The sequence below is a fragment of the Mytilus californianus genome, unplaced genomic scaffold (assembly GCF_021869535.1).
Source record: "Mytilus californianus isolate M0D057914Y unplaced genomic scaffold, xbMytCali1.0.p SCAF_1, whole genome shotgun sequence".
Lineage (NCBI taxonomy): Eukaryota > Metazoa > Mollusca > Bivalvia > Mytilida > Mytilidae > Mytilus > Mytilus californianus.
Window position 1 is genome coordinate 58,433,577 of NW_026262581.1, and position 19,550 is coordinate 58,453,126.

General features: G+C 31.1%; 2 protein-coding genes across 2 annotated transcripts in view; one reads left to right on the forward strand and one right to left on the reverse strand.

Annotated features, from left to right (window-relative positions):
• Positions 1-474: 474 nt before the first annotated feature.
• On the reverse strand, positions 475-16,151 carry LOC127705214 (uncharacterized). The gene is made up of 6 exons (XM_052209533.1): positions 16,106-16,151; positions 7,503-7,588; positions 6,330-6,586; positions 5,415-5,556; positions 3,806-4,066; positions 475-2,503 (listed from the first exon to the last, which is right to left on the reverse strand). The coding sequence occupies exons 1-6, from the start codon at positions 16,111-16,113 to the stop codon at positions 2,319-2,321; spliced, it is 939 nt and encodes a 312-aa protein (XP_052065493.1). The 5' UTR covers positions 16,114-16,151; the 3' UTR covers positions 475-2,318.
• Positions 16,152-16,483: 332 nt separating this feature from the next.
• Positions 16,484-19,550, forward strand: part of LOC127704997 (PX domain-containing protein kinase-like protein) — a 32,407-nt gene continuing 29,340 nt past the window's right edge. The window contains 1 exon segment of the mRNA XM_052209247.1: positions 16,484-16,664. Coding sequence (XP_052065207.1) covers positions 16,563-16,664 — 102 coding nt within the window. The 5' untranslated portion in view covers positions 16,484-16,562.

Consider the following 19,550-nt stretch of genomic DNA (forward strand, 5'->3'; position numbering starts at 1 on the left):
GCTCATTTCCCTAATCATGATATAATATATAAGTATAAGTAAAAGGTGTGAAAATAAATGTTCCTGTCATAAATAATATTACCTACGGGCAATATCCCCGCACCGTTAATCCTATTGATTTTTAATCACCAGTAAACCAAACTATGACACGGTAATTAACAACTTGCATTTATTTTCCATGAACAGTTTAAATCAATTTTAAAAAGTAAATTGTCACTGATATTCGATATATTTATTATTGATTTAATCAAAATACTTGTATCTTCTTTCAAGAAAAACACGTGTTATGTTACAATGTTTATCGTTAGTCAACACTATACTAGAACTGCATAACATAACTGGAAATAAACATCCGACTCCATACACATTTCTCGGGATTATTCTTCGTTGAATTCTTAAATTCGTGGTTCGCTGTGACCCACGAAACCCACGAAAATTGGTATACCACGAATAAAAATGAATCCACAGTAATATAAGAAAATACAACCTCATATTAATTTTGTTAATTGTAACAAAAACACTCTCTAAATTATTTTCAACAGATAATGAAATTGACACTATAGGTCTGCATATTTTTTTTATATCTCACTGATTACAGATTACTCATTCATATCTGTTCAACAAAGTATTACATAAGTAATGGTTACAACATAATATGCTGTCAAATCAATAACTAATGGATGGAATGAATATATGATTTATGTGCAAGCGTATATATTCAACATGCAGTGCACAATTATTTGTATGGTACAGCTCCATCCAGCCATATAGATTCATGATGAAATGTATGAATATTAAATGTATATGCAGAAAAGGGTTAAATCCATTGACTAAGTCTTTTTCTAATAATGGTAAGTGGGATCATTAGAGACAATTCAGTAAGTTAACTAACATATGACTTATTTATATGCATTTTAGTATCCAGACTTTGATACTGTATAGAAATTGTCAACCACAAATATTTGTTTATCTAATCAAGCTAGGGTTAAGAAGCTTAAGAAAAATCAAAATGACCATTACACCATTATATTTTAATTTTAAATTTGCAGATATTTGATTTCAAGTGGTGGAAGTAACTGAGCTCAGTCCTTTGGGCCTAGAGATGGAAATAAAAAACGGAATATTGAAATTTGAATTCTTATTTTTTAATTATGTTGACAACAAATAAAGTAATGTACAATATTCTATTTTTTTCTGCATGTTTTTATTGTTTGAATTAATATTTAATGTATGAAAAGTTATATAAAGACATACGATTAATGTTTTGTAATAACTAATGACAGTTAAGCACCACAGGCTAATAATGTATTGGTTAAAGAATTACTGATTTACACATGACTATGGTAAACAAAATTAAGACCTGAGATAAACCTCCAGAGAGAATTGGTTTTTATTTTTGTTTTAGCTATGTACAACATTTCAAATACAGCTTACAGACAACACAAAAAAAGCAAAACCAGTATAATTTGATACATTTTGCACTATTTTCTTTTAAAGATATTCGTAGCGTATGATTGTAGCTTGCTTAGTTATGACTGTTTAATATACAAATGTACTTGTCTTTCAGAGCCTTTAAAATGCATAATGTGTCTTAATAACTGTCTTTTAATTTTCATCTTTAGTATGGTCACACTAACTGCATTTACATAAGGCCATATAAAGCAGAGCCTATTTATTATAACTTCCATCCTATACATGAATATTATAATCCATTATCATACTTGGGCTTAATATGGCATAAAGCAAACAAAAATCAATCAATTCATTAAGATACTTGCTAACTTATTAAAATCTGTATGGGAGATTTTATGTACAAGAGGACCTAATGCATCTTTTATACAAGTCGTACATGTTTTTAATCATATTCTTTATAATTTTGAATGATATTACATGTATATGAATAGCAATGTATTTTGTCCTTCACATAATTGAGGATTTCAAGTGTCAGGTCAGCACCACACATTGGGATATTCTCCATGAATTCCTTAAGAAGGCAGTCTGCCCTCCTAAAGTTATACCAATAATTTCCCTCTTTCTTAGATGGTCAGTATTTCAAACATACACCAATATTTTGAAATAGAAATCAACTTGTCTTTTTTTCAAACAACTCTATTCATCATTGGTTTTATCAATATAAATATATATCTTTAATTCCATTAAATATTATGCCAACTCAAAGCGGACCCAACATTAAAATTCTTATTATACTAATTATTAACAATGAATTGTGGCAAGATCTACTTATAGCTATTTTTTTTAACAGTATTTGTTCTAATATGGATCATCATTAAAAATCATGATAATTACACATGTATACATTATGAGTTTTCTGTACTATAATTTACATATTCTGCATTAAGACGATCTGTTTCAGTAAGTGGCACAGAGTTTTCTAATGCTTCCTCGTAAGATGGTGGTGAGATCTCTGGAGTCTTTGGGTCTGTTGATCCATTCTCTGTCACCTGAGTCTGTGATGGACTGAATTCATAATAGATCTCTGGATCTGAAATGTAAAAATTAAGTAATCTCTTCATAAATTTTATGGACACCATTAGGACTTAGTTGACAGATATATAGCATCAGTGTCACAGAGGAACATGAATATATTTTATTTGTCACAGCTATTACCCAATCTTCATTTATTCATTATGTCTGATCACCAAACTGATCTATAATTGGATATTTTCCCCTTGTCATTAGCAACATGAAATGTGCCACCATTGAAACAGGACCAGCTTACCCTTCCAGAGAACCAGAGTTCCCCACCTGTTCTTTCAGTTTTTACTGATTTCTTCTAGTTATTCCTCCTATTGCAAGAACTTTTCTATTCACAGTTACACATTTCTGTATACAAGATCTTTGTACTGATCAATCTTTAATTTTCTGTGTTCTGTTAAGTAAATATTGTCTTTTCATCTTTTTTTATTTGTCCATGGTTTTGTCTGTTCTTCTTCAACTTATGGCTTTTAATTTAATTGTCTATGGTTCCTTCTTACTTTTTTACATGAAAGTAAAATCAATTCTAAGTATTCTACTACTGTGCCTGTAGTGTTGTTGAAGTTAAACAAATCAAATCTCATTGGTACTTTTTTGTTTTTGAGATCTTTCTAAAAAATTGATTTGCATTTATATGTAAACAGTAAATAACCAGGAGTGAAGACAGAGAAGATAAGTATCTACAATTAAATTTTAGTATTTATTTCCCCTCTCTTGATTGATTGATTGATTTTTGGTGTTTTCACCACTTTCAGTACTATTTGCTGAGGAGGAAACCAGAGTGCCTAGATGGAATCACCAACCTTTAGCAAGAAAACTGGAAATCCTAGTCATTTAAGATTGGGTCCAACGAACCTGCCACATGCGGGGTTCAAACTCACAACCTCAGTGTTGACAGCCTAATGATGCAGTAGATAAACTTCTTAGACCACTTGGCCACTGAGGTCCTCTAGATCTCCTCTTTTGAGTTCATGGTATAATGTGTTCTTCCATTCATTTGGACTTTTATGCATTCAGTGTAACTAGATGTAAATTTTCTTTTACAGGCATATCAGTAAGACTTTTATCCAATTTTTTGCCGGACAAATTATATTCCATATTTTAAAATTTCTAACCTGTTTTCTACACTTTCAACCATAATAATTTTTTTTTTATTTTATCAAATATAGTTACCATTAGTTTTTGCTTCTTTAATAATTTTTTTATTGTTTAGTAACCTATCATGGTCAATATATTCCCATAATGATCATAGAGTGTATTACCAGTACATAATGAATCATTGCTCCTACAAACAAACGTGTTTCCTCACCTGGTTGCCTTATTTGTCTTGCAGCTGGTTCTTTCGCTGGAACAGGTACGTAAGAATTAACATTAGATGCGTTACTTCCAGGTAGGTTATACAGATTTGTGGCAGATGGTGAGACATCTAAATCCTCCTTTATTGACATTCTCAGTTTTACAATTTTGAATACAAAGTACACAATAAGTATAAAAGCTACTACACTTATTATAGCTATGCCAATCTTTACACCTACTGATAATTGACTGCCATCTTCTGGTTTCACCGGCACTGAAAATATAAAATTAACATCTTACTGTGTATTAATTATTATTCCATAGATACTATTTCTCTTGGATTTGGTGGGTAATGGCAAGCTTTGAAAAAACCATGATTAAATATCATGTTAAATATACACAAAAATACAATTGTTCCTCAGTCCACGAAACTGGTACTGACGAAAAATAAATGAATCCCACAGTATTATATTAATTTTCAAAACGTCTCATTTCTTTGTTATATTATTTCTACAGGTAGTTACCATCTTACATATATCAAGTTATTTTTTGTTTCGTTTTATTACATTTATATGACTTAAACTGAATTAGACTTCATTGTATAAAATAATGTATTCAGCAGTTTTTTGTAGGGTTCATGTTAGTCAGTTGTTAGTTTTGTGAAACTTTTTTTTCTTTTTCGATGTCTTTCATTATTGCCATGGCATTGCCAGTTTTTTCTTGAATTATGAGTTTTGAATGTCCCCTTGGTATCTTTAATGTAGGGTTTTCTATTTAAAAAACAAAGAATAATTCATAGCAATAATGATTTCAGAATAAAATAACATGGAAAAAGTAATTTACGTTTACAGTTTAAGGGCATATAAAATAATCTGATAGTTAGCAAAGACAAGAATATGAAAAGAAGGGAAAGCGGGTTAAGTGTACATGAAATAATGATCCCATGAAATACTTAAGCAACAATATTAATTAGTAGTCTCTTAACAAACAATTAATTAATCTATAATTGAATGTTGTGAAATCAATTAAAATTGGCACCAACCATGTGATCATAGTAATCAATATCACTGGTGGAAAGATTGGAAGAGTTTTGTGTTTTAATTTCAATCAATATTTTAGTCTTCCATTGAGGTATCCTGGTGAATTAACAAAAAACCGTGATATAAACTATTGCAGTATTAAAGTTACTAAATATGCAAAAAAAAATCTTTTAAATTGCAATTTAATATTTTTTATCAAATCATCTTCACAATATCAAGTTTTATGTTTACATTTTTCAAAACAGAAAAAAATACCAAAAAATTATCCTTGAAGTTCCTGTATAAAATCTGGGACCAATTGATAGACAAAGGGTCTCAAAAGACCGGAAATGTGTGGCTGTTAAAGGCAAAAGGTTGGGTCAAAAAGATCGTGAATTATGCTAAAATGACCGTCTCTTAAGAAAGCCTTGACAACTAAAAAGTAGATGACCGTTTCATGCTTTGCCCAGCAGGACTTTTACCGAACATTATACAATTGTCCGGAATATATGACCGTTTTGGAAGCCTTGCTCAAAACTAAGATTATTTTTCAATATCTTTTGTCTTAAAAATTTTATCATCAGCCCATTTTTTTTAACTTACCTGAAGTTATATTTAATATGAAATTATAATTGAGATCAGCTGGATTATCAGTCTTTAAATAAAATCTCAAATAGGTATTCTCTTTGGAAAGCCTAAAAGATTGGTCCTTTGCTTTGCCTTTAGTATTACAATCAAGTGTTTTCTGAAGAAGAAAAAAACATTCCTTGATAATTATTACATTCAATATCTTACATGATATAGAGTTTTTCTAATACTGTGGATTCATTACTATTTGTGGGATACCAATATTCAAGGATTTCATTGGTTAACATGAACCATAAATTTTAATGTTCAACGAAGACCAATTATACTATGGTGGGGTTGCAGACTTTGGCAAAACCACTAAATAAAAAATCAAGGAAAAATACTATTTTTTCCTAATCCACAAAAATTGGTACCGATGAATAATAATGAATCCACAGTCCTAATTGTATTTAAATTTTTAAGTTTTTTAAATTTCGAGTGAGATTATCGTACTCAGAATCAGGATTCAACTAATCAAAATACTGGATTTGGTGTTTCGAGCACAAATTTTGTACTCCGAGTACTAAGTAAAGTTTTATGACTGAGAACCCTGAAGTCTATGTAACTGATAAAACAGGAAAAAATAATTTTCAAAGCCTAGTGTGTAATGCTAAGAACATGCAACTGTTCCAACTGAATAATGAAAGTCTTCTCGTGAACAAACATTAAAAATTTTTTTGATAACCATACACATAATTGCTACATGTACATGTTATTCTATAATATAAACAACATGTATACATACATGTAATAACAAAATAGGGTGCCTTGGTGTCCATGGCCGAATGGTCTAAGTAGATCGACTACTGTATCACTAGCCTGTCAACACTTAAGTTAAGAGTTCTAAAAATTGGCAATAAAATGTACTTTTTAAATAATATATCAACTTACTAAAGATTTTTCTTGCATCATTGTTGATGATATCCCTTCCGAAATGGTGACTGTAACAGCACATGTCTTGATATAAAATGAAATAAATGTAACAATTAACGATCTGTTTTCATCAAATGGACCAACAATTAATTCACAATCATAAATCTTCGGTGGATTGTCTTTATTTCCTTCTTTTGCCTGAATGAAGAAAGGATTTCCGTCATATACAAATATGGCAGTTTTCTTCTTACACATGGTTTCATCATCCATCCAAACTGAAATAAAGAAAACAAAACATATAAATTCAGAAGGCAAGTTTTACAATAACAGTATTGGGCAATAATAATACCACGTATTATTAATAACCTTCAAGGCATTTAAAAATTATGAGTTAAACAAGACTTATAAGTTTGAATGTATGGGCCTTATGGGGATGAAAAGTTGACTAAATAAAATTGAGAATGGAAATGGGGAATGTGTCAAAGAGACAACAACCCGACCAAAGAGCAGAAAACATCTGAAGGCCACCAATGGGTCTTCAATACAGCGAATTTTGTGACATTGACCTTACCTACAGACATTCCAACCTTATTTGTGACACACCCTCTGGTGTTGTCCATTAAAATACAAAAATAAACATGCACAGCTCAGAATAATCAGTTGCAAATTGAAATTCAAAATATAAATGTATTGTAATATTTATTTTACTACTTCATGTTTTACAACTGCCATTGATAGTATTTTCGTTTCATTTTTCAGAAAGTTATTTATATAGAATAAAATGTACTTCATTGTAGAGCGTTGTTGTTAACTGTTTTTGTACTTTTGCTTTATTTCACAAGTCTGTTGGTGGTGGTTAGTGGAGTTGGTTTTTTTTATATCAAATGTTTTTTTTTACAATAAACATATATAACATATACTATACACAAAGACTTCTTCATCAAGATATTTTTATTGCACAATTTCAGACACAACATGCATGCCTAGTAGCAAGTCAGTTTGTGGGTTAAAAGGACATTTTTCTTAAGTTGGGTTCTGTTATCATCATCATGATGGTTGTAAGAAACTAAAATGTGAATATTGTGAGTCAAGGTCTCTATATATACAATGTATGTGAGTTACAAGGAACCCTGTTCCTCCCTCTTACTGCCATGAATGTTAAAAATATAAATCTTCTTAAAATTAACGTACCTCTTTCACCTGCAACTGATGATGACTTTTGTAGAAATATCCATAATAAAAACCATTTGCACAATGCAGTACATAAGTTCAGAGACCTGAAAATACAATAAATAAATATTAGAAATCTAAAATTTAATGTTTTATAAGTGTTGTTTTATAAGTATTTTTATAGCTATGAAAAATTTAAACTTTGAGCTCTTTTAAGGAAAAGTCACTTGTGTAATTAGGATTTGATGAAATTATTATTTGGTTTTATTTGTTTTTTGACTAATATTAAGAAACCCCTTAAATTACCGGGTAAGTTAAAACATTACATGTACATGGGAGGGTGGGGACGGGTTCTTCAATTCTGTATTCTTTAATCTTTAAGCCATTTTTTTCTATTCTTTATAAATTTTGCCAATTATTCTTCATTTTTTATATTTTAATTAGCACCCCATTATTCTCTTTTCTTTATTTTTTTTTAGCCTATCTTTTGGGAAATTGCTTTTGTCAGTCAGATATGTTTTTTCTCTGTTTAACACAATACTTGTTTACAATTTCCAATATTCAGCTGACTTGAACAAAAAGAACATCACTGAAAATAAAATTTGCCAACTTATCAATGTTTAAAATGTTAGAGTCGTCCCTCAAAAATGAGGGTTGGTCGAAGTACAGTTAACACATTGTTCTTTTTTTTGCCTTATTTTAATACGGTGTTTAGTAATTATACCTGGCAATGTTAAGATAAAAGCAGTTTCAATAATCCTTTGTCGTCTGCTATGCATAAATATGAAACTGAAGCATCTAGCTATGCATAAGAAACTACTTGTATACCATTTTATGGGTACATGTACAACGATTTCCCGAGAACTTCTAAAGTCTCAATATGAACCTGAGAACAGATAGATATTAACCAAAAACTCAATTTTATATGGTGTATATGTAATACTGCTTTTATTGATAATTATGACTTCAACTTGTAGATAATTGTCACTTTTACTCAATGGAAGTACAATTTAACTTCAGGAATTTGATTTGTATGTCTTGTATGCAAGTTCCTTGTATAACAATATGGCAGACATGATTATTCAAAAGGTAATTACAGGTAATTATTATCTATATGTCATAAATTTTACACAATAAAGTTATTTTGATTAGGGAAATTTACTACAAAGGTACCCTGCACAAGGTGCAGGCATACCTTACACAGTCCCAATCAGGTTTGAATAATTTCTCCTGACAGAGTCCAGATGGGAACTAATATAAAAGATGCACAAATAGAATTCATGAAGTTAAATTGTACTTTTATTGAATAATAAAATGCTTCGCTGGGCGCAGCTTGATACGACTGCCGAGGTCGAACCCTGAACAGTTGGGGCAAGTATGGACACAACATTCAAGCTTGATACAGCTCTGAATTTGGATTGTGATTAAATATTTGACACAGCATAGGTTTCTGACACAGAAAGAATGTGGTCTAAGAACTTGAATTTTTTTAATTTACCTATTATGGTCCAATGTCCAAAATCAAAATACATGGTTAAATTCAGCATATCAAAGAAACCCATATATTCAATTTTTGTTGAAATCAAACAAAGTTTAATTTTTGACCCCAACTTGGACAAACTTGAAAACTGGGCCCATAATCAAAAATCTAAACACATGTTTAGATTCAGCATATCAAAGAACCCCAAGAATTCAATTTTTGTTAAAATCAAACTAAGTTTAATTTTGGACCCTTGGGACCTTAATGTAGACCAATTTAAATAAAATGCTCCGCAGGGCGCAGCTTGATACGACCGCAGAGGTCGAACCCTGAACAGTTGGGGCAAGTATGGACACAACATTCAAGCTTGATACAGCTTTGCATTTGGATTGTGATTAAATATTTGACACAGCATAGGTTTCTGACACAGAATGAATGTGGTCTAAGAACTTAAAAATTTTAAATTGGACATCCACCTATTATGGTCCAATATCCAAAATCTAAATACATGGTTAGATTCCGCATATCAAAGAACCCCAAGAATTCAATTTTTGATGAAATCAGACAAATTTTAATTTTGAACCCTTTGACCTCAATGTGGACAAAGTTGATAACGGGGCCCAAAAATCAAAAATCTAAATACATGGTTAGATTCAGCATATCAAAGAACCCCATATATTCAATTTATGTTGAAATCAAACAAAGTTTAATTTTGGACCCCGATTTGGACAAACTTGAAAACTGGGCCCATAATCAAAAATCTAAATACATGTTTAGATTCAGCATATCAAAGAACCCTAAGAATTCAATTTTTGTTAAAATCAAACTAAGTTTAATTTTGGACCCTTTGGACCTTAATGTAGACCAATTTGAAAACGGAACCAACAATCAAAAATCTAAATACATGGTTAGATTCAGCATATCAAAGAACCCCATATATTCAATTTTTGTTGAAATCAAACAAAGTTTAATTTTGGACCCCGATTTGGACCAACTTGAAAACTGGGCCCATAATCAAAAATCTAAATACATGTTTAGATTCAGCATATCAAAGAACCCTAAGAATTCAATTTTTGTTAAAATCAAACTAAGTTTAATTTTGGACCCTTTGGACCTTAATGTAGACCAATTTGAAAACGGAACCAAAAATTAAGAATCTAAATACACGGTTAGATTCGGCATATCAAAGAACCCCAATAATTCAATTTTTGATGAAATCAAACAAAGTTTAATTTTGGACCCTTTGGACCTCAATGTGGACCAATTTAAAAACGAGGCCCAAAATCCAAAAACTAAATACACTGTTAGATTCAGCATATTAAAGAACCCCAAGAATTCAAGAATAAAACCCCATTGAAATTGGTCAAGAAATAAGCAATTTATATGAAGTATCTTCTTTTGCACAATATTGTGCAATCAAATATTTCTTGCTATTGCGCAATACAGTACAATTGACAATTTCTTGCTATTGCGCAATATTGTGCTATTGGATATTTCTTGCTATTGCGCAATACTGTGCAATTGAAGATTTCTTGCTATTGCGCAATACAATGCAATTGAAGATTTCTTGCTATTGTGCAATACTGTGCAACTGAAAATTTCTTGCTATTGCACCATTCTTATTATATAATAATTAACACATCCTGTTTGGTGTGTATCTCCTACCATATCATTATTACTTGCTTTTAAATATAAATCAGAAATAACCAACTTAAAATGGAAAATTTTAAAAGAAAAAAAAAAGGAAAAAAAGAAAAAAAAGGAAAAAAAAAAAAATCCCCCCCCCCAAATTTTTTGAACCCCCTTATGATTCATCACCCCCCAAACTCAATCCCAGCCTTCCCTTTGTGGTCTGGTACCTTGCAGTACAATTTCAGAGAGATCCATACACTTGAACACAAGTTATTGTCTGGAAACTAGAAAAATGTGTTTTTTTGGCCCCTTTTTGGCCCCAAATTCCTAAACGTTTAGGCAATTACCCCCAAACTCAAACCCAGCTTTCCATTTGTGATATGGAACCTTGTAGTACAATTTCAGAAAGATCCATACACTTACACACAAGTTATTGTCCTGAAACTAGAAAAATGCTTGTTTTTTGCCCCTTTTTTGGCCCCTAATTCCTAAAATTTTGAGGCAATTACCCCCAAAATCAATCCCAGCATTCCTTTTGTGATATGGAACCTTGTGGTACAATGTCAGAGAGATCCATACATAAGCACACAAGTTATGTCTGGAAGTTACAAAAATGCTTATTTATGGCCCCTAATTCCTTTACTGTTGGTACCATAACCCCCAAAATCAATCCCAACCTTCCTTTTGTGGTATTAAACCTTGTGGTGAAATTTCATAGAGATCCATTCACTTAAACTAAAGTTAGAGTGCGAAAACCAATGTGTCTTCGGACGACGCCGGACGACGCCAGACGACGACGACGACGACGACGACGACGACGACGCCAACGTCATACCAATATACGACCACAAAAATTTTTTTGCGGTCGTATAAAAACGGGACCCAAAATTAAAAATCTAAATACACAGTTAGATTTGGAATATCAAAGAACCCCAATAATTCAATTTTTGATGAAATCAAACAAAGTTTAATTTTGGACCCTTTTGACCTCAATATGAACCAATTTGATAGCGGGGCACACAAATAAAAAATCTAAAAAATACATGGTTAGATTCAGCATATCAAAGAACCCCATATATTCAATTTTTGTTGAAATAAAAAAAAGTTTAATTTTGGACCCCAACTTGGACCAACTTGAAAACTGGGCCCATAATCAAAAATCTAAACATGTTAAGATTCAGCATATCAAAGAACCTCAATAATTCAATTTTTGTTAAAATCAAACTAAGTTTAATTTTTGACCCTTTGGACCTTAATGTAGACCAATTTAAAAAAACGGGACCCAAAATTAAAAATCTAAAAACACGGTTAGATTTGGCATATCAAAGAACCCCATATATTAAATTTTTTTTGAAATCAAACAAAGTTTAATTTTGGACCCCAATTTGGACCAACTTGAAAACTGGGCCAAAAATCTAAAATCTAATACATGTTTAGATTCAGCATATCAAAGAACCCCACATATTCAATTTTTGTTGAAATCAAACAAAGTTTAATTTTGGACCCCAACTTGGACAAACTTGAAAACTGGGCCCATAATAAAAAATCTAAACACATGTTTAGATTCAGCATATCAAAGAACCCCATATATTCAATTTTTGTTAAAAAATCAAACTTAGTTTAATTTTGGACCCTTTGGACCTTAATGTAGACCAATTTAAAAAAAAACACGACCCAAAATTAAAAATCTAAATACACAGTTAGATTTGGCATATCAAAGAACCCGAATAATTCAATTTTTCATGAAATCAAACGAAGTTTAATTTTGGACCCTTTTGACCTCAGTATGAACCAATTTGATAGCGGGGTCCACAAATAAAAAATCTAAATACATGGTTAGATTCAGCATATCAAAGAACCCCATATATTCAATTTTTGTTGAAATCAAACAAAGTTTAATTTTGGACCCCAATTTGGACCAACTTGAAAACTGGGCCAAAAATCAAAAATCTAAATACATGTTTAGATTCAGCATATCAAAGAAACCCATATATTCAATTTTTGTTAAAATCAAACAAAGTTTAATTTTGGACCCTTTGGACCTTAATGTAGACCAATTTAAAAACTAGACCCAATATTAAAAATCTAAATACACGGTTAGATTCGGCATAACAAATAAATAAATGTGGTCAAAGATTTTACAAATCTAATGCACCATACTGTGCAATTAAAGATTTCTTCTTGAAATTTTTCAATATTTGAAATTTGAAAAAAAAATAAAATTTGAAGAATAATTCTTTTTAATTTCTGAAATCTGAAATGAGAAAAAAATTGACCCCCCACAATTTCTTTTTACCCCCCCCCCCCCCTTTTTCCCCCCAAAAAATTCTTTCCCTCAAGATATGGTCATAATCTCAATTCAAATTTCCAATGGAGTTTGCAACCATAATTACCCATTTAAATTTACCATAGTGCTAACTTAATCTATTTTATAATAGAATTTAAAATATAGTGTCAAATATTTCATATGGATTTTTTTGTAAAAAAAAAAGATGCAACATTTGCAGATATTTTTACTGGTCTTCCTTTATAAATATGCACTTCTTTAAACATAATTTAAAAGCAGTGTAAGGGAAGTAACCAAAACGTTGTATTTGGATTACCTCCCTTACACTGTTTTAAATTATCTTAATTGTTCATTAACCATTACTTTATACATAATTTAAAAGCAGTGTAAGGGAGGTAGTTTCAATGATGTATTTGATTTATCTCCCTTACACTGCTTTAAATTATGTTTTGTACTAAAGTATTTGTCCATTAACCAGGACAACCTTGTTTTTCCCCCTTTTTTGCCCCTAATTCCTAAACGGTTTGAGCCATAACCCCCCAAAGCAAATCCTGACCATCCCTTTGTGGTATGGAAACTTGTAGTATAATTTCAGAGAGATCCATACACCGTTCCACAGTTATTGTCTGGAAACTAGAAAATGCTTATTTTTGGCCCTTAATTCCTTAACTGTTGGTACCATAACCCCCAAAATCAATCCCAACCTTCCTTTCGTGGTATTTAACCTTATGGTAAAATTTCAAAGAGATCCATTCACTTAAACTAAAGTTAGAGTGCGAAAACAAATGTGTCTTCGGACAACGACGCCAACGTCATACCAATATACGACCGCAAAAATTTTTTGTGGTCGTATAAAAATGAAATATATCTCAAAATTATAGACTTGATTATTTTATATAATAGCAGCATTACTCCATATACAGTAAAGTTTTAAGGTAATATGCGGACGAAGTCCCCAATAACAGTAAGAAAATCAATATACTAATGAACTCAAAACGTTTTTTTTACTTTTTATTTGTAACTTATTTCTGACAGTTGAGCTTGAGCATTACGTGCCCTGTTCCTGTTCTGTTGACGGACACTGCCATGTTGTAAGTCATACAATTTCCCACAAATTTGTGTAACTGAATACCAAAAAAATTAATGAGGACGAACATTTTGAATTTATTCTGTTTGTGTACAAAACAAAATGAGTTTAGAGCTTAAATTATTCATCATACAATTTTAAAGCAGACAAAATGAGTTCCAAGGGGAAACTCACCTCAGATCAATCAGGCAGATTTTTGTATCTGTACAAAGATCAGTAATAAGCTGACTTTGCTTAATCTTTGTTTTTAGGTATAAATCATTATATATTTTTTAATTAAACTATACTTTAAAACGAGCAGGGCTCACACTACTTCAGAAATACAGTGAGAAGTGACTTCTCTTTTTGAAACTGATAGGGAGAAGTGGTGAGACTTGAAAGAGAAGTGCTCGTTCGCTTGCGGCGCTACAATGTTTTGTTTTTACCATAATATAAAGAGCCATATGTATCCTATATATTTAATTCTTTTTTATATTGTTCATACCTGAGAATACAATTAAAGTAACAGTTGTTTCAGTTTATTTCTTAAATAATCATTTATAGTTACTCAATTATATTTTTTCCACTTGTCAGAAACTTCTAACTACATATCTAGCACTAAAAAGATCTTTTTTATCACAAAAATGAAAAGACAGTATCATGTTTCAATTAAAATCCAATCAAAAAACTATTCTGTTTATCATGTTTATGAAATTCTTTGTTTCTTATTACAAAGATATATAAATTTGACAAAGTTAAGCAACTTTAATCAATAAATTGAAACAATGCATTTACATGGAAATATAAACATTTAGCAAGGAGATCTAACCAAAAGTTTTTTAAGCGCGTGGAATGCAAAATTTTCACTTTTGGGATCATTATTCTCCTGTCAGCTGTTAGTCTGTAGTTATTATCGTAAGAAATACTAAGAATACAGATTTCGGTCATAGCTGGTCCACTTCCAATGAATCCCGCCTCCAATCCATGGTTCGTACAAATATTTCAATGGCGAACGAAAATAAACGATGTTTGACAAGCAATTTGGAAAGGCATATGACGCTTTTAATGCAATAAACGGATGAAACATTAACTCAAGGCAATTTTAATCATGTTCTAATGAAGAAACAAACTTATTTTTCAGAAATTCATAATGTTTTGATATACGCTCTCGACCGGAAGTGAAAGAAAATACTTCATTCAAGTTGTTTCTTTGAAATAATATACAATAAATCTGTAAAGTCAATACTTTCATAGCTTTTCTAAAAAAATAAATCGTTTCTGTCTTTGATTTTCTTTACTTATAAATGAAAAATTGCCGTTTTATTGACCTGATGAAAATGGGAAATTGCCGATGACGAATGGACTGCAAGCGACTATTTAGAAGTGACTGACATGAAAGCAACTTTTTTGCCCTAGTCGCCTGCTAGCGTGAGCCCTGAAACAAGGAAAAAACCAATACCTGAAATCAGCATTTCTTTGTTTGCATCGAAAATGATCAATGATGATGTCATATATAAAATTCCGAACAATAGGACCAACATCAGATATGTTTCCATAATTCAGTTACTTTTTCAACAGAAATTATGTTGGGATTTTTGTTACAATAAATGTTTATTTATATAAATTTGCTGTTAACAAGGTACAAAATGTATCGTAAAGTATTCAAAAGGTTTGCTGAGTTCGTCACTTTTCAAATTCACAGGTAACAGCTGCCTCATATAACATGTATCTATCCGTTCTTGGGTTCATATTGAGTTTTCAGGAGTTCATTGGAAATCATTGTACCGCTATTTAAATTTTAATTGCAGATGACTTTACTATGAAATCTCGGTTTTAATGCGACATCACAAGTGACCAATCTCTGTGTTGTAGAAGTGTCAGTACAAAAAGGCAATCAAATAAGCTGAAAAATCCAATTAATTAAGACAATTAATTTCTTATCTCATAAAAGATAATACAAATAACACTTCAAACATGTTGTTTACCAATCCTGATCAACCTTGACCTAAACACAATTTTATGGCAATACTATGATGAAAACTGATATATTGGGTTAATTATTTTAGCTTTATCATACACTGTAACTTCCAATCTTGTAGTAATGAGGAAGTTATGGTAAAATTTGTATTTCTAATCAGATATTGTGCAAAAAATCTTACAAATTCATTGTCACATTTCAGCCTTGTTTACAAAAAAATAATTAGATCTGTATTACAATAATGCTTTATTTCTAATACAAATTCCTCCTCAGCACAAACGCATTTGTGAAAATGATGTAAGAGATCGTATAATCAGATATCGTATTCGGGCGATTTTAATCCCGAATAAAAATAGTTATTACTTTATGAAAATAAAATGATTATTTGATCTTAAAATAGATTATAATTTATGTGATAGTGTTATTGAGTAAATAAAAATCATCTGTCTTATCAATGTCATTTACACTTTTAACTTTCTAGGATAATTTTATGACGCCGGAAATATTTAATATCATGTCCGGTATTGAAAATAAATTATTATGAAAATTTTCCACCCACTCCCACTGACCATGTAAACAACTAAATTATATCCTGTTATACGATATTTGTGTGTTGACAGTTGTTAAAATTTGAGTCAATGGCTGTATTTGAAAAGAAACTGTCACAGAAATTGTCAATCGATGACACTGTTGTATTAACTTGTGTAATTGAAGCTGCACAAAAATCAGCAGATCATATGGTTGGTTTTACCTTTACTCATTTAATTATGAAAGAATAGAGATAGTATTCCATATCATATGCATGTAAACTGATAATAAATGTGTAATATAAGAACAAGGAGATGTGGCATGATGTAGGGATCCCCATGACCACTTTAATCATTGTGCACCACATCATTAACTTATATCTACGGCTAGTCCTATTTATATGACCTCTGGGGCATTATTTTCTGTTTCTGTTTATTTCTGATATTTTGTATTTACTTATTTTGCTATTTATTATTTTCGGTTTACTATTTTTTTGGTTTTTTTTAAACAATGTGCTGCATTTAAAAAGTAAAAAATTAAACTATCAGCATGATAAGTTGAATAACGAAAATATAATGCGAAGGCATATATTATAGGACTAATCTTCCACCACCACCAAATAATTCCCCCCATGGGAATAACTTTGCTATGGTCATAAAGAGAGGTATCTGCACTGATGAATGGGGAAATAAAATGTCAATTTCATGATGAATGAAAAATAAATATCACCTAATATAAACACTTTGCACAAAACACACTTAACTATGAGCTACAATCATGTTGCCCAAAACACAATTAACTATGAGCTACAAGCACAAAAAACTTGAAACAAAAATTGAAACAAGTTGCATGTCAAACTTGTTTTCATTTTGCTAGCCGCCACCATTTTTGTTTGCAATTAGAATCAATTGCCTGAAATTGGTATTGTTTAATTATCCAAAGTTTTTTCTGATAACTGTTTAGATGCTCTGGGCATATCAGGCTATTGAACCTTCATTACTTGTACAGGTAGACACATCTGACAAAAGAATATATTTAAGTTCAGACAATTAACTGCATTAATTATTTTTTGGCAAATGCTAATGACAATTATAAGACACATGTAAGATTAAGGAAGATTTAACTTTAAATTGAATTATGAAGAAAAAGGTTTAAGAAGTCGAACATATGCTTTTATTGACTACATAATTTGCACCCCCTATTTAAACAAGTACAAGAATAGACTCTTTATCGTAAACTGCATCATAATTTTGGTCAAATTGAATCACCTTATAAGTGTAAACTTAAGGTAAATACAGGAATATTTATAACTGTCACATGTTTCATTAATCATACTTCAGAATTCATTCATAGTAAATATGATTAATTTAATACATCTAGTTTCATTCTTTGTCTCAGAATCCAAGGATGCATGGTCTTCTTCTCTGGCTTTTGCAATTTTAGGTTATTAAAATTTAAACTATTGCCCTCCACAAATCATTATTCAATGTTTACACACAAAAAAAGAGTATGGCATTTATAGGTGATGCTGTGAACCTTTGATACTAGTTTGTTTTTGATGTGAATTCTGATTTTAATTTCGGTTGCCTTTACCTAAATTTAGGCTGCATGAATACTTTAAAATATTATAAGTACATGATAGGGCATTAGATATGAATAATGCTTTTTGCTAGCTAGCACCATAGGAAAACTCCCAAAATTTACACCAAACACATGCACATTTGTAAGAAAGTTGATTAAAATTAAATCAGGCTGTTGGAATGCCTACATTCTATCTTATTAAACATATCATCTGTATTGCCACAGTGCTCTTAATTGGTAATTAAATATATTTATGTTTACATTTATGGTATTGCCAATGAAACAAATATCCATCAAAGCCAAAGAAAATGGATATAAGCACTAATCATGCTAATAGGTCACCACACAGCCTTCAACAATTAGCAAAACCCATACAGCATATTAGGTTGCAAAAGGCTATGGTATGACAAAATGTAAATCATTTCAAACATTTAAGCATTCTTGCAGTTTCTTAGTTCTGAGTTGGTCATACAAAAGTTGAATGACTATCAGAACATATTGGTTTGACAACTGTTTCAAGCCAGTGACTTTGAATAGCAATTTTCAATGTTAATATAGAAAAGAAGATGTGGTATGATTGCCAATGAGACAACTCTCCACAAGAGATAAGTTTTCTGCTAATGTCAGTTTGAGAGGAACTTCTTGTGAAAGATCAATGATATTTTCTAAAAAGTTGCTTTACCAGCAGCACATCTCAGATTGTCAACCATATCGAGGCCCTGTTTTAATTAGCAATGTTGCTGTCCATCAGATTGTCTTTTTCTGAATTTTCTGCCGACAGGCAAGACGTATCTCTCAGTCAACAGTTTATTTATTAACCAACTTTAAATAAAAACTTTTTGCTTATTCATAGTCCAAAGCTCTTTTAGACAGTCCAATTGTGAAACAAAAACCTGTCTTGGACTCTTAATTCTAATAGGAAATAGGTTGCCAAATAATTCTAATCAAAATAGTTCATTTGATCAGGGAGTCTTAGTGGCAGAGTGAGCTTTGTAGTTCATCTACTGCATCATTTACCTGTCAATACTGAGGTTGTGAGTTCTAACCCTGCATGTGGCAGTTGCTTTCGACTCCAATCTTAACTGACTATAATTGTCAGTTTTCCTGCTGAAGGTTGGTGGTTTTCTCCCGGCACACCAGATTCTTCCATAAATAGAATCTAACCACCATGATATAGCCTGTATTGATGAAATTGGCGTTAAACAACAACAGTAACTCGACCATTTGATCTGATTTAAGGATTGTTATCAATACTTAAATGCAAGCTAACAAGCTGCATAACTAAGTCAAAAAAAATGCAATGAATGTAAAATATATATATACATTAAGCTTAACTCTCATGACACAAACCAGCTTAAGTTGTTAATTTTCACCAGCTCATTTCCTCTTGTGCCTCTTTTCGCTCATAAGCCTCCTGTTATTTGAGTAAGGGGTAGGTTTTGTATCCTCTATTCTGTTTTCTCATGGAGCAATGGAATCTCTGTTGTCCATTGAAAAATTGTAGTGATCTATAGTTG